We start from the raw sequence: 26,547 nt of genomic DNA on the forward strand, positions 1-26,547 counted from the left end.
GCGCAAGCGTAGTTGACGATAGAGAATGGTAGTTGTATTTATCTTATGATGAGGCTGTTGGTTATGAAAATCGCAGATGTTAAAAAAAGTAGAAAATTCTTATTAATTTCGTTTTGCTTATGATTTTTTGGACTCTCTATATATAAAATTCAAAGAAAGGAACAGTTTTTTAATCTTATTTTTAAGGTAAGTGTTTTTATTCGTATATTTGAATATTTATTGTGCCACACAGCGAACATTCGAACTTGGAAGCCTAAGTCTTACTTGGAAAAATCACACCCTTTGCATTGGAAATATGTAGATAGGTTTTTTTGTTCTTTGATGATTTGCGTAACGCATGTCCCGTAGCCTTTATTAACAGAGCCCTAAAAGTTATAAAAATTTGATTGTTCTGCATATTTTTGCATCTCTAAAACCCGTGTTAATATCTCAATGTAATTTGTAAAAGTATAAAGCTTTGCTAATCAGTTCATTATTTTGTTTTTACATCTATATATGTTACCCTAGTTTTCTACTCAGACAAAGTAAGCTTGTTTAATTAAGTAGTTTCGAGTTTTTAAGTTTTGAAATTGGGCTTTGTTGGCATGATTGTATGCTTGCACACAATTTCTGTTTTGTAACTTGTAGTGTGTTGCCTTAATTTATTTACACAGAAGTTAAATTACTACTGTATGTAGACATCAGTTTGTTAATTATATTTCAGTTATAAAATTGTGTTATGAAATAGTAGGATTTATACTGCTTCCAGTAACTTTTATTGTACAACTGATATCACTATTGAAAGATTTAAATGCACTGTTACAAATTATCACTTCAAACAGTATTAATCTCGTGGTTAAAATGTTATGTTGGGTAATATGTTTTTATTTGATTTATTAGTGAAAGTTTTACTTCTTCATGACTTAGATGAACATGTATAATCTGAAAAAAAATTTAGATGAGTCATTCAGTCAGTTAAAAAAAAAAGATTTTTCTGGAACTAACCTACCTGAGTAAACATTAAAAGGTGATCACTTATGAAATACACGATGTGGTATATTAGTAATGTTTTATTTTTATTGAAGCACAAGCTTAGAACATTTGTAATTATGGGCTCTAGACAGAGATTGAAGTTACAAGGATGATAACAGATAAATCAGCCATAATACAGTTTCTATTTAAATAAAAGGACCATATAATGAGGTAAAGATACTCTGAAGATACTTTGCATTTATATAACCCTAGAGCTTTAGTAATACAGATGTAAGTGTATGTGTGCTATGGAGAATTAAGAGGGTGACAGGGTCATCTGGAAATCTGTGGTTAATTTGAAAATATTAGTTAATGAGAGAACTTGAGGTAGATGATTGGATTTTATTTAAACATAAAGGTTGAATGATATATTGATAGTAGTGCAACATGTAAGATTTTTATTTTGGAAGTCAACAGTATTATTTCTTGAAAATAAACACCTTGATATGAGTGTTTTTTATTGCCATATATACATACATGCAATATTCAACATTAACAGATTTTTTTCAGGATAGGAAAGAAAAAAAATATCAGTCCACAACAAACTTTAGAATTCAGTACAACACTAATGATTGGTATTTTTCTTCAATTTTATCCTGTTTAATCAGTTCCATTAATGAAGTAGTATTTTCAAAAAATTATTGCTCTATTTGTGTTCTTTGTTTGTGTGGGTGTTCAACCTTTTTTTTTTTGTTTACTTGTATATTTAATCAGTGTAAATTGGAGACAGCACAAAGAATATTCATATTTCAAAACTACTGTTTGTATTGCATTCTTTTTCCACTGCTAAACAAAGATCAACAACCTTTTTTGGGGGGTTAAAATAATTTAAACTGGAGCCTTTTGAAAACATTTTTCCTGAGGTGTTCAGTGACTGACATGGGAAAGTGTTATCAGGGGTTGATCTGTCTATGGTTCTGGGTAGAAAATGCCTTTTTACACTGTGCAATATAAACAGAAAGGACAATAAGAATTTCCACAATAATTTCTTAAATCTCACAGTATTGGGATGATTGGATAACACAATCTTCCTTACACTGCTGTAGGTCTTGTATCAGATTTCATTGCTAACTAGTGTTTTGTATTCCTCCACTAAATCAGAATTTGACTGATGTTACATCTATTTTCTTTCAGCATAGATTCAAACTAGATAGTGGGTAAAACAATGCTGACATCATTCTAATGCACAAGATTATCATAATCATTTGGCTATGAATTATGCTTGAAGATTTTGAAGGACATTCAGTTTGTTGCTTCTGGTAACACTATTTTTACCTCCAGTTAAACTTAGAAGACGTTCTTAGGGCTCTTTCATTGTAATATTTCCCAGTTATATGATTTTCGGTGGCAGGCATAATGCTGAGTGCAGTTTGTGTCAAGCTTTTAGACAATCCTGATAACTTTAGAGTTTGAAATGTTGTCCCTATTATAATGCCAAAACATAGGTCATGTCAATTGATAATAAACCAATGGACATATTTTTTTTGTTTTGAGGGTCGAATATGATCAGTTATACTTGGAGGAATGTACTCTATTGATTGACCCTCTAGATATTAATTTATTTAGCTGATGCATTTATCCAAGGAAACTTTCATATAATATTCACAGTACATTCAGTGAATCAGTGTAAAATTCATAGTCTACTCTAACATAAAACTTAATACTAAATACACTAAAAACAAAAATTCATAAAATGCAGTTTGCATGTTCAAATTGAACTGCTTTATTTCCATTGAGTTGGTTATGTTTAGTTCACTATAGAATTGACATAAACACAACTTCATTATCTGAACCAGACATATCATTGGATCCATCCTTCTTAATAAAGAAAATTACTCCTCAAGACTATTGTTTAAGTGTGATTTGGCATCTATCCAGCAGGCATACCTAATAATTTTAGTACGTTTAATGTTAGTGGCATAGGTGACATTTACTTCGACTCCTTTTCTTGTAACTCTGACATTTAATGGTATTTTGTGAAAGAAAACTTTATTTTGGAGTAAAAAAAGTTTTGTTAATTCCATGTTTTGTAAGTTGTGCTTGAGTTTCATGAAATCACACAAGAATTCTTCATTCTTCAAGCTACAATAGCTTTCCTAAAATATGCTGCTGTGACTTGGCATACTTACTGTCATTTTATTTGTAATTCTTTCATAAAAGAGCTACATATTGTTATAAAATCAGTTTTTCTGGCAATGTGATTAACCATAATAATTGAAATACAATACTCATGTTTCATGAACTAACCAATGAAATTGCTGGCAACATGATAGTTAAAATATATTGCTCTTAAATTTTGTGTTTGGTATATTGAGAATGCAAATATTTTGAAGTCATTGGCTCTTTTTTGTCAGAACTTGTGTTTCTCTGTAATATTAGTGACTTGCTTGATTTGTATTCCTGCTGGTGAAATATCTTTTCATTTTGGTTTTAAATTACTAAGAAATAGTATTTTTGTTATTTGTTTGATTCCATTTTTAAGATCTTGCAGTTTTCACTTTCATGTGTTAACCCTGTGCTGCACATTCAGTGGTCTAAACTTCCTGTAGCAACCAAATAACAATCTATGGATAGAGGTATTGGTGAATCCTTTTATTTTAAACATGGATTTAAGGGCATATAAAGAATATAAAAAAAAATAGTAATAATAGTGTAGAAAATACTGGGAAAAGTGGGTGTAAACCAATGAAGTAATTTTCTGTAGACAACTAATAGAACATTTACTGTTGCTTCAAGACAAAAGTGATACTACTTGGAACATTGGAAATAGCCTTATGGATATGTATTTTTAAACAAGGTTAAACAAAAGTGGATACTGGATAATCTTGAACACTTGAGAATAATGATTTTCTACTTACACATTAACTGTTCACATAATTAGGTTAGCAGTAGCATAATCTGGTCTAATCTACCATTCTTAATGCACTGTGCTGTGACCAATTAATATTGTAATCAAAGTAAGCTATCTGTGTAGATCACAACATCCTGTAGCAAATGAGTATAGCTAATAAGTATATTGTTTTAATACTTGTAGTGATTAGAATATATTGTTTTCATGCTTGTAGTGATTAAAATATATTGTTTTATCAGCTGGACAGTTTGTGATATTTTTGGCCATACTCTGATAATATGAAATTGTGTGAATGAATAACATAGTTTTGGGTCTGTACTTTGTGATTTATATGTACAATACCTAATTTGGCATTGTTATCCCAGTGTCCCAAACAAAGTTATAGGGAAATGTCCCAAAGTCAGATTAAGGGATTTGTAAAGATAATATTTCACATTAAGAATAAAATTATAGGAAACTTCTGTGATCTAATTCAGTGAGTTACATTACAGGTTTTGTATGTTCTTTATGTTGTGAATTTTTTAATCTTCCACTAAACCATAACTGAAAACCATTCACAAAGTTTTAATTACTTCCTAATTGGACTAAAATGAAATGGTTAAAATGTACAGGTAGTGAATTGAAATATTATATTAATAACGTTTGCCCAAGTATGATGTGTGAAACATTGTTAGTTTAGTTAGTTGGCTAAAGGTTAAACTTCTAAATGCAGAAATGTAAGTTATTATTCAGTGATGAGGTTCAGAAGCAGTTCCTTACATTTTATAAAAAAATAAAGATTTCTATGTTTTCCATTTTATACAACTGACCTGTTGACATTAGTTATTTTTGAAAAAAAATGTGCTATTGGCTATAGAGATTGATGTGATTTGTTTGTTATTACAATTTTTTTAAAATAGGAAAAACATTGACGTTCTATTGGTTGTGAAGATTGTGATTTGTTCATGAGTATTACAAAAGTTTAAGCTACAAATTTGTTTCTTACAGAAAATGAGAGCAATTGTAGTGTATCACATGGTGAAAGACGGAGCTATGAGACATTTTTCAATAGGGTGTTAGGCATTACTTGTGATAAAAAAAAAACCAACTAGAAACTGACAATTCTACATTCATTTCAAATTCAGTGCATGTACAAATTGGTATCTTAGAAAATTTGTCCTTAAAGGATAAAACATCACATATTTTGGCAAAATACACGGAAATGTTGGCAATATAACTATTCTTCATAAAATGTAAGATTTGGTGGAAAGAGAACACAGACAAACTTGGGAGGTTTAGGTCATGTGAGTTGTAAAAAAAAAAGTGTTTCAAGTCTTTCAGCATTTTTCAACAGGGATTTCCCTTCTAGAATCACATGTGCAGTTTATCTTTGTAATAACTGTACTCCAGGTGCTGCTTTATTACTGCAGTTGTTGAATTAATAGAAGTCAGGGTATACAGGTACTTTCATATTTACACGACATGTAGCATAGTTTGTAACAGTAAAGATCTAGTACAACAAATTATTTGGTTATTACAAGCAAGTTTGTTGGCTCTGCTTCTAGCTGTTGAATGTATCTTAAAAATATTTGTAGGTCTGGGTCCACTTTTCTATAAAGTGAAACACTACAGTCCTGTACCAGTTTTTGAAACTTCCATTTCCAAGATGTAGCTTTGGTTTATTCAAAACCATTCTTCATTTTTCCAGTATTCAGTCATGAAAGTATATAATAAACTTGTTAGTGTAAGAGAAACAGCTATTAATGTTTTTAAATTTAATGGAGAAGCTATGATATGAAAGGAAGCTTTGTTTTGGCTTTGAAGGTTCATGTATTTTTTAGTTAGAAGGTAAATGTGTTGTATTTTTTGAAAGAGTCAAAAGAAGCTGGAATCAGATTTCTTGGTGTTTGTGTGTACAATATCTGCAATGTGCTGCCCCAAACTTTGTGGCTTTATATATTATGTAATTTGTCATTTGTTTTCCTGGCAAAAATGCTCCAGTGTAGTATGTGTCTTCTTTTGAAGAAAATTGCAAAAATGCATCAGAAAATGTATACAAAGAAAACACTAGAAAAAGTGTACAGATATAAACCAATGCATATGGTGTAAGTCGTGGAAATCCTTGAAGTTGTTGTGGGACAAAATTTGAAAGGTCAGTGGGCAATATAATTGTCCCCTTCTTGATCTTGCTCTCTGATGGCCAGGAAGTAGCTGATACCCATAGGATTGGTGATACTCTAGGTGAAAGCTTTTGCCAGGTATCTAGTACTTCTGTTTCATTCTCCACCTACTTAGCTATCAAGACTCAGACAGAGCAGTCACCTCTTTCCTTTTGAGCTGATTATCTCTATGACTATAATCATCCCTTTACACTAGTGGAACTCAAACTGGCCCTTCAATGGTCTGGTAGTACATCAGGTGGACCTGATGATGTACACTATGAAATGTTGCACCATCTATCTCCTGCTTCTCATGTTATTCTTCTGATTGCTTTTAACTGGATCTGGTAGGAGAATGTTCTTCTTGATGCCTGGTGTCAGGCTATTGTACTCCCTTTTCCTGAACCTGGGGAGGATCCCAAGTTTCCTTCAAATGGTTAATGCTTGTCTTGTTTGGTTCCTTGAATCAAACAACCTCCTCTTGCCCACCCAGTGTGTGTTCCGACGATGACCCTCCACCATGGACCACCTGATTCCACTTGAAACATCACTCAGAGAAGCCTTTCTCAAATGACAGCATCTTTGACATTGAGAAGGCTTATGATACAACATGGAAGTAAGGCATTTTGCAAGACCTCCATTTATATGGGTTACGTGGCCATTTGCCTATTTTTATTAAAATTGTTTTAATGGACAGGCAATTCCAAGTTCTTGTGAGTTTGATACTTTTGCATTCATTTCTACAGGAAATTGGAGTTCTTCAGGGCTCTGTTTTGAGTGTCATACTTTTCAGTATAAAGATTAATGCCATCACTAAACACAACTCCCTGTTACTGTTACAAACGGGCTCTATGTCAATGACTTTCACATCTCATGTCAGTCATTGAACATGAGGTATATTTAGCAGCAGCTACAGACTGTCCTCTATTGTTTACTGAAGTGAACCACAGCAAATGGTTTTAACTTTTCTCTCTCTAAAACTGTTTGCATGCACTTTTTCTGCCAGCAGGGTATTCACCCTGATCCTGAACTCTATATCAAAGAAGTTGTGATTCCTGAAGCAAAGTTCTTGGGGCTTATCTTTGACTGAGAGCTGATCTTTATTCCACACATCAAGCAGCTACAGGTCAAATGCACAAGAGCACTGAACATCCTCTCTGTCCTCTCTTCCACTGCTTGGGGGGCAGATCAGTGTTCTATGCTAAAGATATCTCATGCTCTTATTCAATCAATCTAGACTATGGATCACTGGTCTAAACCCCTACCAGGACCTCAGCCTTAAAGATGCTGGACCCTGTTTATCGTCATGGATTTATGCTTTTCACCAGGACTTTCTGCACTTTCCCAGTTCAGAATTGATACAAAGAGTCTCATGAACTTCCTTTGCACCTCTGTTTGCAACTGTCTTTAGTGTATGCAATCGAAACTTCATTCCTTACCAAAGCATCTCGCCAGGGGTTGTGATTTCCTTCCTCAATGTGCCATGCTTTTTCAGAACAGATGATCTACCATTGCTCCTTTTGGCCTACGTATTCAGGAGCAGTTGGATGAATTGGGTCTGTTCTTGGATAATATTGCTGTATCCACTGGTCAGCCTATCCCACCATGGCTTCTTACAGTCCCCAAATGTGACCTATCTTTAAGTCATCTGAGAAAAGCAGACGCTCCCGATTAGAAATACTGTCTGTTATCAGCTGAACATCTTTCAAACCATCCTTCCATTCCTATTTATACAGATGGTTTGAAATCAGGTGACTGTGTGGGCTCTGCCATGGTTTGGTGGTTGTGTGCAGAATCCCTTTGAGTACTAAGCAGTACTCAAATTGCACTATTTATACTGACTCAGTTCTCTACTGGCCCTGGAATCGCTTCATATTATTTCTCACCCTGTTCTCTCTGATATTCAAAACCGACTGGCCCATTTCTCTTTAACATCTACTTCTATCCAGTTTTTCTAAATACCAGGCCACATTGGTATTCTTGGGAATGGGCTCACCAACACTACAGCTAAATTTGTCTGCTATGGCACTACCACTGCTGTACCTATTCCATACATGGACTGTAGTCCTCCATTCAAGGCTTGGCTCTGTGCCACTTGGCAGTCAACTTGGAGTGAGCAATGTGAAAACAAGCTTTTCCACATAAAACTCTCTATTGGACTTTGACCATCTTGCTTTCATAAGGATCAGAAAGAGGAAATTGTTTTAACTAGACTATACATTGGTCACAGTTTTTTAACTCATTGTTTTCTTTTACTGGGGACTGATGCATCAATGTGTTGTCTGTGTAACACTGGAATCAAAATAAGCCACATTTTACTGTCTTGCTGTCATTATGACTATCAATGACAGCACCATTTTAGCACGTTCTGTCCCAAGGTTTATCCATAACAGTAGACATTGTTGTTGATGATGGTGACACTGTCTGCCTTGGAAGTGTTTTTAGTTTCTTAAAGGCCATTATCTTTTTAATCCTGTTTTAGATTTGTAATTTATACATTAGATCTTTTTTAATGTGATTCCCTTTTAAGAATCAAAGTACATCTAGTTTGATTTGAAATTAGAAAATGGCGTTAATGTCAAATAATTTGGAACCAGGACTAGAAAGGCCAACTTCAGGTGACTGATGGTGATTTTTGAACTTAACTGTTTGTCTTCCTGGTGAATTATGATAATTACAGTTATGCTACAGAAAGTCCTTTACAACTTGTATTACTCTAGTTTTTCTCTTACCACTGTAAATTGGATGTAAATATTGATTTTAATGTTAATGTTGTTTTTTTTAAACTTTGCCTTATTTCACCTTAATTTCCTTTCATGAATTTTAATAATTTTACTTTTAACTTTTTACCAGATGTTTGGCACAGATAGCCTAGCTGCTTTGTGCCATAAAACACTAAATCAACCAACCTTCAAGCTGAGTTAAGCAGTATTGTATCTCAAGTATTTGATGGTTAGTACACTGTAGTCTTTTATTATGTTGTGCACCAAATTTGTTTTTAAAATATAGTCATTACATAGATGATACATTTTTTGTACACGTATTAGCTAATGAAATTTTATGGATGACAATTTTCAAAATGTTAGCCATAATAGATGAGTTAAAGCTTTCAATGATATCACTGCTATATTGAAGAAACCTCCTGGGTTAGAGTTATGTAAAATGGTTATTGGAGGGGTCCAGATAACTAATTTTTAAATTTCTGGATGTGAATAAAGGTTATTGCAAGAGACAATTTATTTACTTCTGTAGCAAGAGAAATTTCAGAAACCATTCACCACTCACATATTTTTACATTGTTAAATGTTCTAGCATTTTATTTTTACCATAGTGATTATATATGAACAGAGATTGGCATGTGCTTCTTATTCATGTTGAAAATATTTAAACAGAAATATTTTTTATATGCTAATGTCAAAAACAACAAAAACAGGTAGTATTAGAAGTTTTAACATGTACAGCCCTGAATAAGACTGTGTGTGTAAAGACTGCAAATCCTGCCATAAATTGTAGGTTATAAACAGACCTTTATAATTGTGGTATATATTTCTTACATTGTTAGATGGGGATTGATTAATATTTTGTTTTACACTATAAAGTTCCAGAAAAGGTTAACTGATTATTCATATGTAATTAGGTTTTGCTAGAAGAACTCAGTTACATGTATTAGCATTGCCAAACAAATCAGTTTTTCTCATTTGAGCTGGTTGATGTCGAACAAGATGTATATTTTCATGTTATTACAGCTTTTTAAAATGAGCAGTTAAGATATGCTATGGTTGATATAGTGGTTGATTTTTAGAAGTAACTAAGTCATAAGTTTACTTAGAGTGGTAGGTCATGTTAAAAACAATTTCAGTGTATATCAGATTTATATAGATAGGGGTTGATATTCTGAAAACTGTATTTGAAGGAGAGGGTACCAAGTGGATAGTCTGGATGCACTTGATGTGATAAATATGTTCATTAAATTAGAGTGGTATTTTGAAAACATTGTACATTAATAATCAGAAGACTTTTGAAATAAGTGAAAAGGTGCAATAAATGCAAGTTTAAATTCTTCATATACTGAGAACACAAGTTTAAAATAACAGGAGGCTATCTGACTACTCAATTACTGTATAATCCTACACATTTATCTAACAAAGTAGCAAATGCTCAATGGTGTTGTCTCAGCTATAAAATTACTAGGACTCAAAGATAATTTTAACAACGAATAAGTTAATGTGCAGACTTCTGTGTATTTGTGTATGTATTTGTTTAGTTTTAGTTTTAATATTACAATAAATAATAATTTGTATGTATAGTAAAATATTAATTTTAATTTAAAAAGAATGATCTCTAGTGTCAATTTGTGGCAACAGAGTATTAGTTTCATTATTCTCTTCAGAATAGGAGACTGGGTACAATATTGGTGAAATCAAACACTGTATAAAAACAAAGTTGCATGTTACAGAGAGGGATTAAGTATATATTGCAAATAGTAGTGTCTGTCCAAACATTTGTCTCCGATTTCAAAAGCTGTACATGCAGGCAAAGCTCAATGTCGATATTTGAAATGAAGGAAGAAGTGACAGGATATTCTACACTAAATTGTTAGGAATTATTGACACTATTATTCAAATTTCAAAATGTAATGTAACTCAAATAATAAAGATGTGGATTTAGTTTATTTTTGAGTGGCTCTTTTACATGACTCATCTATAAAATTACTAGGACTCAAAGACAATTTTAACAAATAACACGTTAATGTGTATATTTCTGTAGTTTAAGTCTATTATCCAATTTATTTCATATTCAGGCCTTCATTTCCAAACATTTATTTCTACCGATGAAAGGGACCATACAAACAGGTGATTATTTATTCCCTAAAACCTTTGAGACATTTTTTTATGTTCCATAGAAAATAATCCTAAAATCTTTGAAACATCTTTTACTTTCTTGAGAAAAACAATCACGAGACCTTTTTTTTTTGCCTAAACTTGTTAACATTTCAATAGCCTGTGTCTGTAATCTTTCTGGCAAGTTCACATGCTTTTTCTTTCCTCTTGTAAAGACACCAAGTATGAGGTGTCAGAAAATCATTTTACGTGTTAGAGTGACTCTTACTCAGCAGAATATTAGAATTAAGTATAATTTATGACAAGTTCATGCAAGTTTGGTGAACCTTCTGTAGAATTGAATATCTAGTTTACATATATACTTATCAGTAGATAAATTACAAGTGCATAATCTGATAGTGACAGGATTACATAAATATAGGTTTATGGTTTGATAGCTGTTCAAGGTAGGGTGAGTTACCTGACAAGATTTGAGTGACAATATGATTTTGAACTGATTAACATTTAGAAGAGCACAAAGACAACAAAATTGTATAGCTATTTGTGTATAATTTAAAATCATAATGATATAAATATAGTTGAACATTCTAAAATTACTGTAGTTTATGTGTATCATGAATGTACCATATTTAGCCATATATTTCATAAGACTAGGTCTACAGTGTTTACAGAATTTGATTTTGTGGGATAAGAAATTTAACTCTTAAATGTAAATTCTTAACTTTCCTTTGTAAAATTGGACTTTACTGGTGTTTCTTAAAAATTTTTGCCATTACTTCTGGGAGTATGGATTGCTTCCATACGGATACACTGTGTATGTTATTGAAATGTGAAAGTATTCTCGTGGTAAAAGATATAAAACAGAAGTTTTGTTTAAATTGAGTAACAAAATCATCATCATTGCAGGTGGAAAGGCTGGAATTGCATTGTATTAAATTACCTCAATATGATGGACCTAGTATCTTGTCTATTTGTCTATCGTTAATATCAAAATTATAATTACTAGGCAAAACACTAATAACATAGGTAGAAATAATTGCAGTGTGATGGATTTATTAATAAAGTGTAAACTGATTATAGAAATTGACACACACAAACCAGCTTTGTGTGACAGCAAGAAAGTATCTTATCATTGCTTGAGGCAGACCCTCATAACTGCATAAGTAGGTTACCTTAGCACTTCAAACTGTTGAAGCAAGCAGAGGTTTTCACGTGCTCAGAAAGTTAAATATGCAAATTTCTGGTTGACTGGCCTACTTCTTCCCAGGAAAGGACTGTAAAGTGTAAGCAGGCCAAAGATTTTCAAGATTATCATTTGTGACTCCCTTGTTTAACTGACACCTGTTACACTACCTTTGTTTGTCTTTTATTATTATTATTATAATTTTTATTATATTTTTATTATTATAATTGAAACATCTTGCATAATTATATATTATGACTATGAAAAATTGTAATAATGCTATAGTTTCTTTCTTTTTAATAAATATATGTATCATTGCATAAATAAATAGTTTTAATAACTTCATCCAATTGTTTATTAGCAAGTTTTGAACTATTTTAAAAACATTTTCTTAGCATCTTGTAGCTTTTGTTCCTTTCATTACTTGAGAAAGTGAAATAAGTTTCTGTACTTAGACATTTTTAAGTCAAGAAACAATTGATAAGAACAAGTTTATGTCCAGAAATGTATACTGATTATGTTCTATTTACTTAGAGTACCCAAAAACAAAGCTTTTTACGTGACTTTCTTAGGCCATTGCTTCTATATTTTTTCTGATGTTATTCTATTTTCCTACTATATACTACTGAATAGAAAAGCACTATAGAAAGTGTTTAATTCTAGTCTTAACTTGGAAATATTTATCTATAGACCAGTTTTTCAGGCATCCATTGTTTAAGTTTGATATAAATTATTTCTATTACATCTGAGAAATTAAGATCTGATGACAAGGAATCCATTTTTTAGAAAATAAAGTCATACAACTTTAATGGGTAAGGAATAAAACTATTATAAATGTACAACATTTTGACAACATTATATCACTTAAAGGAGAAAAGAGGTTTCTTGATTGATGATGCTAAGTATAGAATTTCTGATTCTGAAAAAACAAACAGAAAAATGACCATCTTTTTCTTTTTTGATACAAATATGTATTTTATTCTATATAATAACTATGTTAGTAAAGGTATGACAACACTGAAAATAATCCTAATCCACGTATTAATAACTGGCTTGATAAGGGGTTATCCATTAGAATAATATGAAATGTTTGGTGACATATCAATTATTATAAACTGTTTAAGTAGATAGTATTATATAAAGCTAGGTTTACTGTCATGATATGAAAGACGTTTGGTTTAGATATTCATTAATTTATTGTGTGAGTGAATATTTTATGATTGTTTGGTTTTGTTCATAGCAAGAAAGTGAGAAACAATTATTTTAAAGTAACTGTTATGACAAGTGTAGTTACATAAATTGGTAAGAGTCGTTTGGTATTGAGATATAGAATGTTCTGTGAAATTTATTGATGTTGATATATAGTGAGCAGTAAATTTAGTAATAGACCTATGAATAGTATGAGATGAGAGGAAAACAGCACACACACAACACAGAACAGATGAGAAACAAAGTAAAATCATGTAAAAGATGTTTGAACAGAGAAGAAAGGCCTAACAGTTAATACAAGCCTAATGGGAGATATATTACAGTGAGACTAAGACTGTTGTTAAAATGTGGTAGGAAGAATAGTTTATTTTAGCAAAGAGAATTTTAAACTAATTGAATCTGTCTGTGTGGACTTTGAAGAAAAACATAGACAATTATTTGGAAGTTAGCCTGTGTGCAAAAAGCAGATGTTGGTAGTAGGCCTAAATACAAAAAAGGAGCAGATATTCTTGATGACGGGAAACCCACTTGAAACACAGAATATATGAGCGAGTGGATGTAGTTCTAGAAGTGTAGGATACAATCATGATAACTCAATGAAATGTAAGTGAACTACGCTACAATAGTTTGGCAATGGTAAAATAGAAAACAGTTTGGCTTGTCAACTGAAATTCTAAAGCAGTTGAATGGGCCTAAATGGACCTTTGCAAGAAGATGAGAACCCTATAGTGTTTACGCTATAGATGTTCATTTGTATATCGTAAAGAATTTGTTGTACATGTGTTTAACTAGTTCTGAATGTATATATTATTTTGAAAACAAGCAAAAGAATGTTTGTTTTTTTTCGAATTTATTGCTAACAAGTGATAGATACATACTGTAGAAAAAAAACCAACAACAAAAACAACACTGGATATTTTAATTTGTGTATACAAAAAGTAAGTTTCCTGACACCTTATCAACACTCACAATACCTTATGTGGTGATTTCCAATCTTTAGAAAATCAAAAGTTTGAAAACTATTCAGTAAATGTACAATTTCATTAGAAAAGATGAAATTTAGATTAAAGTTTGAATTTAAAGCATCAAATGAAATATAGGATCTAGAGTACACAGTTAAACATTGTCTTTATAATAGCATCAAATGATATGTAGGATCTAAAGTACACAGTTAAACATTGTCTTTATAATAGCATCAAATGATATGTAGGATCTAAAGTACACAGTTAAACATTGTCTTTATAGTAACATCAAATGATGTGTAGGATATAGAGTATGTAGCAAGTCATTCTTTTTTTGGTAAGCATATGTCATGTAATAGAGATGTCAGTTCTTATTATGAACAGTTATAATACAGGTAGTTCTAGATAGGTGTAGGTATATGGACTAGTTATATTAAATTGGTCACACTACCTTGAATGTGCTGTATGATATATATCACGTAAAACCTGAAACATGTGCAACAATGATTTGGAAGTTTTCATACTGAAAAATTACATGATTCTGTATGACAGTACCATTATTATCATTATGGTATTTCACAATGTTTGATCTTTATAATTAAATGAATAATGTCTTGAAAGATGAACATAATCTAATCTGTAGAAAAGCAAGCATATCATGTAACACCATGCTTCATTTGTTGAAATAGTAGAAGTCATAAAAGCCAAAATGCATAGTTTGGTTACTGTCTGCCTATTACAGTTTTACTGACAGAGGTGCAACATGGTTGTAAAACTTTAAGGGTAGTGAGTATTGGTGTAATAAGCTGAAGATTTGGGATTGCCTACCCTTGAGCAAAGTGCATAAAATTTATCACAAAAGTGAATCATTTCTAAATTAAGCTATTTTCTGTTATATCACTAATATTTTCAACAAGAATACAAACATCTTTAAACAGTAGAGACACTGAATTAAGAAATCAATAATTTTCAAGTTTTGTAGTCTATACATTTACTTTTATACGTTCAGTATGGAGACCATTAATAATATTAGGTTATACTTTTGTTGCTAAGTTGCATGACATGAAAAGCAGTGTTATCAAAACACACTGGCTTTTCCATATAAGTTGTTAATCTAGCTGGTTTTTACTAACCATTTTAATTGTGATTGGTTCACAAAATAATTTACCAACATTTACTTGCTTCAACTGCATGTTTCTGTCTTTTTGGTGGCCAAGCTCGATTTTGCAAAACTTCTTTATTTCGGTTAGCTATGAAATGTGAAGTTAGAGTATACTGTGGGATAAGAGTGGTTGTACTTGACCCATCATGTTTAATGGGCTGTATGCTAGTAATTTTTGAATTTTAGTGTGTATAATTAGTTATGCACTTTAGTAACTGACATTCAATATGTACTTTACTTTCTAGTGATGGATAAGTTAAGGAGAAGTTTTCGGGACAGTTTTCGTAAAAAGAAAGAACACGTTCCTGATTCCAGTAAACCTCACCAGTGGCAGGCAGATGAGGTGGCAGTGAGAGATGGAACATGTAACTTCCAAGTAAAGGTTAGCACCATTCTTAATTTTCCCTCTGTCTGATTATTAGAGTTCACTTAATTATAATAATAATAATCTAGAGTATAAAATGTTATGCCACTGAATATGTATTTTACTATCAGCCATGAGCATGTTATGAAAGTGATAGTCAATCTCAGCAAGTGCTGCTGGCTGGTTGTTTTCCCTCTGTTCAGTTTATTGCTCAAAATTAGGGATATTGGGGTCATGATCTGGCTTCTTAGTCCATGTATGTATAAAGTGACACTTAGATTTAAAATTTCAGTCACACTTAAGCTAGTTTCATTAAAGAGGTATCATCAGATTTGTAATATTAAGATATATATATATATATATTAGTGAAAATAATTACATTTTAATGAAATTAAATAGTAAAATAAGTTAAATCATAAGGAAGGACTACATTAAAAACAGCAAATCCAAACCTCTGACTAATTATATTAATTTATTTTATCTTAAAAACAAGTCAAAACAAAAAACTGCATCAACTGAAAAGATCCCAGGGTACAAGCTACAATGTGGGATTATAAAATGTACTCTTGGTTTTGGAGGTGACTGTAGAAGTAAGACCCACGTAGTGGTGGGGATACACTGTCAATCAGTCTTAACCTTCATTTGCCAGTTTCACATAAGAAATAAAGGTGTAGCAAATTGTTAAATGCTTTGTTATTTTAACTAAAAATAAGCTGAAACAAAAACAAATTTAGTAAAAAATGCTGCACCAACTGAAAAGATTTCTGATTTCTTCTACATCTATTGCTATTCTTTATTTCTTATGTGAGACTGGCAAATGGAGTTTAAGACTGATAAACGATGTATCCCCACTTCTTTGTGTGTCCTACTTTTTCAGTCACCTCCAAAACCTAGGGTACATTTTATAATCCCACATTGTAGCTTGTACCCTGGGATCTTTTCAGTTTATGCAGCATTTTTTGTTTAATTTGTTATTGTTTTGGTTTGTTTACACACATGTACACATATATCTTAAAATTATATTATGAGGATATTAAGATGAAGCCTTTTTTGTGACCAGTTGCACTGTTGAAATCTTATTGAATGTATGTATGCATGCACACACAAAATAATCTTATATAGTCATAAAATGTACTTAATTTTTAGATCATTAAATTTTATTTTTATTTCATTGATTAATTTTCAGTACTTGGGTTGCTTGGAGGTGTTTGAATCAAGAGGGATGCAAATTTGTGAAGAGGCACTAAAAGTTCTGAGGGTGAGTTTAATGTAAAATATTTTTAATTAAATTTCACCAAAGCATAATATATGCTGTGAATAATCTATGAAAAGGCAGGAACATTTCACAAGTTAGATTTAATTATTATGTGTATAATGAGTGAAGTAATTTTCTATTTCTGTTGCCTTATTTCATACAAAATATATTGAAAATATAAGAAGGTTTAAAAATTAAAGGGTGAGTTAGACTTAGTTATGTTAAACATAAATATGGATGGATTTTCTGAGGTTAACATTGATACTTTTATATATTGGAAGTTAATACAAAAGCATTAAAGATGGCTTGGATGTGATGTGTTAGGCAAATGATACATTAAGAAAATTCTGAATCATAAAAGTGGGTTTGATATAAAACAAAGATTTTATAATATACGTGTATATAAAAACAGTGTTTTAAAGTTTCTAATGGCAAATATAATAAAGCACATTTGGATGTATAAAGTGAGGAGATAATTTTAAAGTTTTTTTTTAAAGTTGCATGCGAGTCAAGTGTATTTCTATATGTGAGTATTAGATTATGTAACCCTTTGTGATTTTATATGTCAGATTATTGTGCAGTTGATTACAGATGTAGTTACATGTAAACATATTATACTATTCAATACTAATTACATTTCCACTTGTGAGAAAAATAAACTAAGCATCATTAATATGCATTTGTGTGGGAGAATAGAATAAAGCTATTTAAATAAAATATTAGTTTTTAAAAACCATCAAGTTTAATACAGATGTGTGTTAGATAATGTAGGAGTATTAAGTGTCAGATGTGTTTAATACATACGTCATACTTTTATGCTTTTGCTAATTGCAGAACTCCAGGAAAAGGCCAATAAAAGGAGTACTATATGTGACCGGAGATGGGTTAAGGGTTGTTGATGATGACACAAAGGTAATATCGGTTGAGAGTTGTAAATAGTGACACAAATGCGAGATGGGTTGAGTTATATATTAAATGTGACAGGAAGTGAGTTGAGAGTAGAAGCTGATGGTATAAAGGTAAGACAAGAGTAATAGTTAGAAAACCTCCATCATGCCCCAAGTTCAACAGTATGTAGCCTGGCTAACTAATGAACCAATATTTGCAATAAAATTCTTACCAATAGTATAAGTGTAACCAGTACCAGTTTGGCTGCTAATTTTCATGTCATTCCTTTGAGTTGCATGCTCACACCTTTTTCTCTCACCTGTGTGTTTGGTGTTTTTTATTACATTTGTGTAACATAGATCAATGCAATCCATCAATAAACCAAGATTCTTTATTAAAAAAAAAATATGGGTTGCATTGTAAAAGATATTTGTATAGAACACCATGTTTATCTTCCATATATGTCATTATGCTCTTCGATGGTAACATTATTATGTTACCTAGTTTAGGTCATTTGCTTCTCTTGTTTTGTACATGAAAAATAATAAAGTTCAATTAAGTAGGTTGATGTAATTTTTGTATATATATTAGTAAACAGATAATAAAAAATGTTTTTCTTGACAGCATCCACTTGTGAATCATAAAATATAATAGGATGTTACTGTGTAACTAACAGTGATCATGTTTTATATAGTTAGGGATAAATTAACAGTTTAAACATCCAAGAAACTATTTCAGTGAATGTAGCAGTAGTCATGATTAATTTTCTACATAAATGTTCCTTCTGGTTTTTTTTCTTCAGGGTTTGATAGTTGATCAAACTATAGAAAAGGTGTCATTCTGTGCACCCGATAGAAACCATGAGAGAGGATTCTCATATATTTGTCGTGATGGAACCACTCGTCGGTGGATTTGTCATGGTTTCTTAGCCATCAAAGACTCAGTTAGTATAAAACAATCTTTTATTGTTTAGCTTTCGATATACATACTTTTCTGTGTCTTAGTGTGTGGTGTAGGTAACATCATAATGTTTAAAACATGATCCCAAGGAGAAATTTTTGACCCAATAATGAAGGAGTATTATAATGTGGGGTTGATTTTAAACTTCTATAAACAAAGGTTTTTGTAGTGATGCAGAATTTCAAGCTGTTACTATTTAAATGTTTCTCTGCTATCTCAGATTTTTATATGAAATTGTATGAACATTTAATATTTACTTTTACAAGTTACTTTTGTTGTTTTCCTTCAAAGGGAGAAAGATTGAGTCATGCTGTGGGATGTGCATTTGCTGTTTGCTTGGAAAAAAAACAGAAGCGTGAGAAAGAGGCTGTAATGATGAACTTCGATCCAAAAACAGCAACCTTTACTCGTATGGGCTCTTTTAAACAAGCCCCTTTTACAGAGAGGTTGAAAGATCCTCAAGAATGTAAACCTTCAGGTAAGTTAGTTTGGGAATAAACACAGTTTCAAATTATAGGTACTTACTGTTGTCATTCATTTATTTGCTAGATACATGTGTTAATGTAAAATAATTCAAGGAGGTATTTCTTGTAATTGTAAGTTTTACCTCTTAAAATATTTCTTCTATAAATGCATTTTTGCTGTTTCAGAACCTCCACCAGTTAAACCAGTACACAATCCCTATGCAGTGGAAAGACCTCATGCCACTCCTGTCATGCTTGAGCGTCAAGGGTCCTTCCGAGGTTTTTCCTCTCTTAGTCAGGTGACACCCTTCAAGCGTCAGCTGTCTTTACGTCTGAATGAACTACCCTCTACTGTGGAACGTCAGCGATCCATGTCATTGGAATCTACTGATTTATTCTCTCGCCAGAATGGACCAGTAGGTGAGACAGGAAGAAGGAACCAGTAATTAGTTTAAGGATTAATTTGTATAAAAATGAAAATTCATAATGATAGTTTTTTAATGCCTGCTCAGTCTACAATATCATTTTTATGGTCACAGGATTTTTGAAGGTAGTAATTATTGTGTGAATGTCTTTTGAGAGAATAATTTCTGTATAAATATTCTTACTGTTGGATTCATTGCTGTTTAACCTGTTCCTCAGGTTTTTACTTCTTAAACATTCTATAACAAGTTTTCTGTTTCATTTACATCTGTTATAAACAGATTTTTAATTCTTGAAACAATCTTCAGTGTCTCCTCTACAGTTACGTGTGCACATTCACTATTTTACTTGTAAATTTTCTGTAGTATATTCACACCCATTTATGAGATCTTGTACTTCTCAAATGTTCTGTCATTTGTCTTGTAGTTGTAACAACACACTTGTTCCTGAGAGTTTTAAATTTAAAACTTTCTGTGTATCTCCGATAGTTCAATATATATTTCTCACGAGTTTACTTAAACATTATAATGTTTCTTCTGTAGTTTAATATACACAATTCTAGATAGGTACTTCATTGATATTCTGTAATTTCTCCTTCTGAAGATGCATATACACTGTTTTTGAATTTTTACCTAATAAACTTTCTAGAATATCTGCCCTGTAATAACATGTTTAGCTGTTATATTTTTTAATTTTCAAACATTTTAGAAATCCTGCTAGTAGTTGCATGTATATATATATATATATATATAATTTATACTAGTTAATAATTCCAAAATATCTCATCTGTAGTTACACCTATTCCTGAGAGTTCTCCAGTCCCAGAAAAACAAGATTCTATCAGTGCTATGTGTCAACAGCTTTCACAAGGGTTGTCCTTTTTGTCCAGCAGTGACAGTCCATTTATACAACAAGTAACTGAACAACAACAACTGCCACAAGCTCATTCTTCAGGTAAACGAACTTAAAATACTCCAAATCTTTTTTTTTAGTTGTCTAGATACTATGAATATGCTGTGTTGTATAATCCTAGTGTGTGTAACAGAACAAACATCAGCAGCGGATTAATTTTTCATGCTGTATTAATAAGCTAGCATAATAATAGTTTACTCAAAAACCTGAAAAAAGTTAACTTTAAGAAGAAATTATTTTAGAGGACTGTCAGCAAAATGGATAATTTTAAAAGTTTATTTCTTTTGTAGTAAGAGGAGCTGAGAAAAGGTTCTTGTTATCATATTGTTTCTTATTGTTGAGAAAACAGACATTAGTATTATTATTGTATCTTCTTGAAATCATAGCATTTGAAGACAGACAGTATTCTTGTTATTAAGTAGTTTCTTCCTGCACTAAAGTGATTGAGAACAGATAGTTATTAATTAATTTGTTGTTTATAAGTAGTTCAGGTTTGATGTCATTTTTGTTATAAAGTATTTTTTCATTTTTGTACATGTTGGGCAAGACGTCATGGAATTCATTTTTATAAGTAATTCTTCGATTTCATAATTTAACATTGAAATACAGAACTTTTTTATAGCCAAATGTTGCACATTGTTAATTGAAGAGAAAAAGAATCTAGTATATGTATAATGTTAATTTTCTTATGTTAAGTTGATATGGGAAAGACTGTTCATTTTATCAAGAAGTTTCTTTAGATTTTATGTATACCAGTTTTGTATGATATGGAGTTCAAATATGCTTATTGCTGAAAGAAATCTTTATGTACTTTTGCTTTCAGATTTTCTTTTACATTCTTGAAAAAGACATTTTTGCTGCCCTTTATGAAACAGTATTTTTACACAAATCTTTTAAAAAACTGAAATATATTTTTTGTTGATAAATAAGATGTTTTCTATTATCTAATTTTAAAAAAACTTGTGTAAATTTTTGTTTGTATAGGCACATTATTGAAATTTGTTGGTACTTAGCCTTTCTTGTAATTCTACAGTAGCTAACTTAAGGACATTCATTAGGTTATTATCCCTCATTTTATTGTATAAGAAATTACTGAAAATTTTAATTTTTTCTTAAGGAAACCCATGGGTTGGCAACAATCATTCCCAAGAATCACCAGCAGAAGCATGGCTTACATCCAGCACTGCTGCATTACAGGGTAGCCCCGGTAAGGCAGCTGTAAGAAGCCATCCTAACCCTAGTGAGTTAGCTTTGTCTCGCCATAACATTCCTCATGGAATGCCCCAACCCATTGTACCTCCTCGACGTAGCAGCCCCAATTTCTCTCATTTGCGAAGTCAATCACTTGATTCTGCAGATGTTTTTGTCACCCCACCCAGACAAAATACTAGGACTTCAGTTGAGTCTTCTGCTAGCCCCTGGGTAAATGGTAGTACATATCAACCGAACCAGAGAACCCAGTCACATTCTGGAGATCCCTTTGATGCTGAGTGGGCTGCTCTAGCCAGTCGAAACAGTACAAGCACAACTAACCCTTTCTTGGAGAAGACATTTAAAGCTTTCGAAGTTCAAATGTAGGAAATTCATCATAACCTTTAACACTGAAAATATTTAATAATTAAATATTAAAGCTTGCTGCTCAGGCAAGAAGTAATGATATCATATGAAACATACTGGAATTTTTAATGTTATTCGTAATATTTGGAAAACATGTAGGATAAAAAATTAGATACATCATAATTCAAGAAACTTTGATAACCCTTGCAGTTTCAAAAGGTAATTCTTTCGTTGTAGACGTTATGGGAAAACTCTCATGTTATTAGGTTTCTTTAATCATTGTAGTGTTGATGTATAATTCATTCACTGTTGTAATGCTAGACAGAAAGGTTTCTTAAAATAGGAAACATGTTTAATATTGATGAAATTTTTAAATATTTGAATGCATTTGTACTTTGTATAAGTTTGTTGTTTGAGTTATGAAAACCTAAAGCAGGTTAAAGCATATATTTGTGAATATAATCATTTATATAAACTAAAATTTATTGAATAATTGGATAAATATCACAGTAAAATTACATTTGATAATTAACATACTAATTGATGCTAGCTTATCTGAAGATTGAACATGAAATTGCTAATTAATCTGTAAAAATAGTGTTTTCAGTTTCATTAGGTTGTAATAAACTTTTAAGACTTTTAGTTAAATGGTATATTTTAAAAGTTCTAATTGTATATCAGAAATTGAACTTAAAAAGTTTGTTATTATTAATATTTTTGCATAACATTTATATACATTAACATGAAACCAAACATGTTTTCAGGTAGCATGAACATGTCTGTGTTCACTGTTTAGTATTGTAGTTCCATCAACTAACATAAGTTTGACTGCATGTGTAAATTCATACTACTGAATGTTTATGTGCATTGAACAAGACATTTAACATTATTGAAGAAACTAAACAAAAAACTATTTAAAAATTTAAATGAAAGACTTGTGTTCAGTATGTAATGAACATTATTGTTTTGATTCATTCATTGTGGATTAATTACTTCTGAGAAATTGATTCACTGCTTATAATATTTTACTATCTTTCATAAGTGTAGTAATCATATCATTTTTGAGTAGAATCTCATTTGGTGAACAGTCTTAATGGAATCACATGTCTATATTTTGAATACACTTCTGTTCTGTATCTTATCTACTTTGCATGATTTAACCCTCTTAAGTTGCAATGATAATAATTCTTGATAATAGAATTTTCTGTTTCTGAGAAATGAGTGTTAGGTTTGGATAGAATTAGCACATTTTTCATAGCATTTTTAATGTTTATAGAGCTATAGAAAAGTTGTATACATTTTCTGAAATGTAAATATCACTGAAAAAAAAGTGTACAAGTATCACTTCTAAATATTAAGAACAGTTTTTCTTTTACTAAGTATCTTATGTTAAAGTAACAGTCTTATTCTTTAATTATCAGTATGTAATTTATGCAAAATTATTTGATTAAATGTAATGAACTGCATGTATTCGTATGTATTACTTGATATTATTTGTGACTCTTCATAACTTAGTTATTGATGTTTTTGTTATTATTCACTTAGTACAACATAGATATTTGTTAAACCTACATCGAGTTATGTTTTATACAAGTTGTTTGTGTACAAATTTGCAATAGCCCCCAGGAAGATAAATGCTTCTCCTTGATATGCCTATTTAACAGAATCAGACTAAGACTTTTACCCATGTACTTTGGTATGTGTATTTAATAAAGTAGGAAAATATGTTTCATATTGTGTAGTTGTACATTTAGTATGTCTAGTTAATAGAGAAGATAACATCTTTGACATGGAGTTATCCTAAACCTTTATATGTCTGATTGACAGATAGTATCATATTTGACATGAAGTAATCCAAATCTTGATATGTCTAGATAAAAGAATAGATACATGTGTGACATGGAGTTATCCTAAACCGTTACATCTGTGATTAGTAGAAGAAAATCACATGTTCAGCATGAAGTGAGACAAACCTTGTTATGTTTAGTAAACAGAGAAAATGGTGTGTCTGAATTGGTTTAGCCTTAACATAATTCATAAAATTGAGCAAAATGATATTTTTAATGTGCATAGCCTTAATGTGGAATATCTGGTTAAAGCAATATGTTTACAAAGTGTTGTCCTCTTACCCTTGATGTCTTGTTAGCAGTGAACTATAACTTATCTGATTTAGTATATCTGGATAACAAGTGATGGAAGATATGCATGATATGATGTTACCATACCTTTGATGTATTTAATTTAATATTATAAGATAATATCCTACAACATGATTAAATTTTAGTATGAACAAGTTAAAACAGTTTTCAGATTGCAATGTACATAATATGCAACTTAAAATATGCATCAGTTGATAGCTTCAAATCAAGTACACAGAACAAAGTCCTTCCCTTGAAACAACTACCAAAACATTTTTAATGCAATACAGAGGGCATTACAGCTATTAAAACCTAATATTTCAGACTTTGTATGTGTTTGTGTGTATTAATACACACATCTGTACAAACAACCATATGTTGTTAAATGATAATTCTTGTTTGTTTATCTGAACCCTAAGAATATATTTTGATGAATTATGTATTGACCATCCTACATAATTCAGCATTTAAAATTAAAGTATATAGTTAGTGAGTGTATGACATGTTAATCTACATATCATAGAAATAGTATTTGTTCTAATGAAGTGTACTGTAGTACTAATTTACTGAAACCATTATTCTGGGATTAATACTACTAGTATGTTATTGTAAAGGTTTTTGTTAAATGGGTTACTTGAAATTTTGACATTTTCATTGTCAACATGAAAGCTATATTGAATGATTAAAATATTGTAACATTTTGAATCAAATTTGTTTTGGGTTGTAAATTTACTTGCAATGGTCATAAAAACATAAATGTGATTTTACCTTTAAAAGGCTGTAAATATTTAGCCAACATTAAGATAATTAAGTATTATTTAACGTAGTACTTATCTAACCTGAACAGCATTATGAAATTTGGGCTTATAAGGTTATCAGTAGATCATATGTGATGTGTAACAAGAAATCAGCTCAATGTACAGAGGGGAAAGGGATTGTAGTTTACAACAATACTATTTGTTAAAAGATAAAAAACAATACATGTAAAGTTAGCAGTTCATGTGGGATAAGCCTGACCCATGAACACAAAAGGGGGAAGTTATAGTATCATGGACATCAGTTGTAACAACTCATACCAATATGTACACTCACATACAAAGGTGCTAATGCATAATGGTTGAGATGGGTTCTAATTTATGAGATCAAAAACAAACATACATTATGTGAAGCACAATGAACCTGCCAGTGTTACAGGGGCCCAGGGGCATATGATGTTTTCAAGCAAAAAAATGCAAATGTTTTATTGGAAGAGTGTAGATTGTGTGGAAAACGTTGAATGTCATAAACAGCTGCACTGTAATTATATAAATATAATCTTTTATATCACAAAGATAAGTGGTTTGGCCACCCCATGCCTTCCATATGTGATATATATATTTAGTTATATCTTATTTCACAAATAAATCGGTTGTAAATGTTGGGTCTAAACAATATACCTAAAAGTTAGATTCTATTTTATGAAGATAACAAACTGATTGTAGCAGAAGGTCAGACCAGTTTATATATTCAAGTTAGAAACTGAAAGTTACAAGGAAATTTGATTATTTGCAATAGAAAGTCTGAATTGATGTCTCTGTGAGCTAGAAAAATTTTTTATAAAGACATGGTCACTTATAACTAACATTGTAGCTTATGAAGACAATAGTTGATCAGTTATAACAGTAAGTGAACAAAGTATGAAAGACATGACATTGTAGTTTGCAAGCTCATAACAAGTTTGCATATTAAGTTTAAAAATAACCTTAAAGGTTATGTATTCATTAGTAACCCACATAAAAAGATTTCCTTGTAGATGGTGAATTTTCAAGATACAAATTTAGGTTTACTCAGTCACAAGTTCAAAAACTTGAACAACATAAGGAACATTGAAGATTCTAGTTTATAAAGACAAGTGTTGATAATATTTTAGTTAAACTGGGTAGTCTATTAATGTAAGTAGTGTACATAAACTTAAATTTCTCTTGCTGTGTGCTATATATATATAATCGTAAAGGAAGTGTTTTCTTTATATGTACAGAAGTGTTTTGAAATTTGCTTACATAAGCACAGAAGTGGCAAGAAGTAACTCAGGTTAAAGTTATTAAAAGTTTCACTGTTAATTGAAAGCTATATATATGAACCTATTGATGCCAGGTGAAAAAATGTATGTTCAAGAAACCCCAGACCTGTAACAAATTTCTGCCAAAGTGTAAAGAACATTTTTTTTAATAAAACAAAGTCAAATATTCT

General features: G+C 31.1%; 1 protein-coding gene across 5 annotated transcripts; it reads left to right on the forward strand.

Moving 5' to 3' along the window:
- numb (NUMB endocytic adaptor protein) lies at positions 1-26,547 on the forward strand. Of its 5 annotated transcripts, XM_076468284.1 has the most exons (12): positions 47-186; positions 1,065-1,182; positions 8,854-8,952; positions 10,802-10,853; positions 15,603-15,739; positions 16,908-16,979; positions 17,811-17,888; positions 18,667-18,807; positions 19,116-19,302; positions 19,475-19,708; positions 20,504-20,665; positions 21,741-26,547. In XM_076468284.1, the coding sequence occupies exons 3-12, from the start codon at positions 8,950-8,952 to the stop codon at positions 22,199-22,201; spliced, it is 1,527 nt and encodes a 508-aa protein (XP_076324399.1). In that variant the 5' UTR covers positions 47-186; positions 1,065-1,182; positions 8,854-8,949; the 3' UTR covers positions 22,202-26,547. The 5 variants fall into 5 exon arrangements, with proteins under 5 accessions (XP_076324400.1, XP_076324401.1, XP_076324398.1 ...); XM_076468283.1 differs by lacking the exon at positions 1,065-1,182 and having other exon boundaries at positions 26-186; XM_076468287.1 differs by lacking the exon at positions 10,802-10,853.

The sequence above is a fragment of the Tachypleus tridentatus genome, chromosome 11 (genome assembly GCF_004210375.1).
Source record: "Tachypleus tridentatus isolate NWPU-2018 chromosome 11, ASM421037v1, whole genome shotgun sequence".
In the NCBI taxonomy this organism is placed as follows: Eukaryota; Metazoa; Arthropoda; class Merostomata; order Xiphosura; family Limulidae; genus Tachypleus; species Tachypleus tridentatus.

Excerpts from the sequence above, each read along its gene's own strand:
- numb (XM_076468283.1), top strand. Across the intron at positions 10,854-15,602 it reads GAAAGGGACCATACAAACAG|TGATGGATAAGTTAAGGAGA; the intron begins GTGATTATTTAT and ends TTTACTTTCTAG. Across the intron at positions 17,889-18,666 it reads TTGTTGATGATGACACAAAG|GGTTTGATAGTTGATCAAAC; the intron begins GTAATATCGGTT and ends TTTTTTCTTCAG.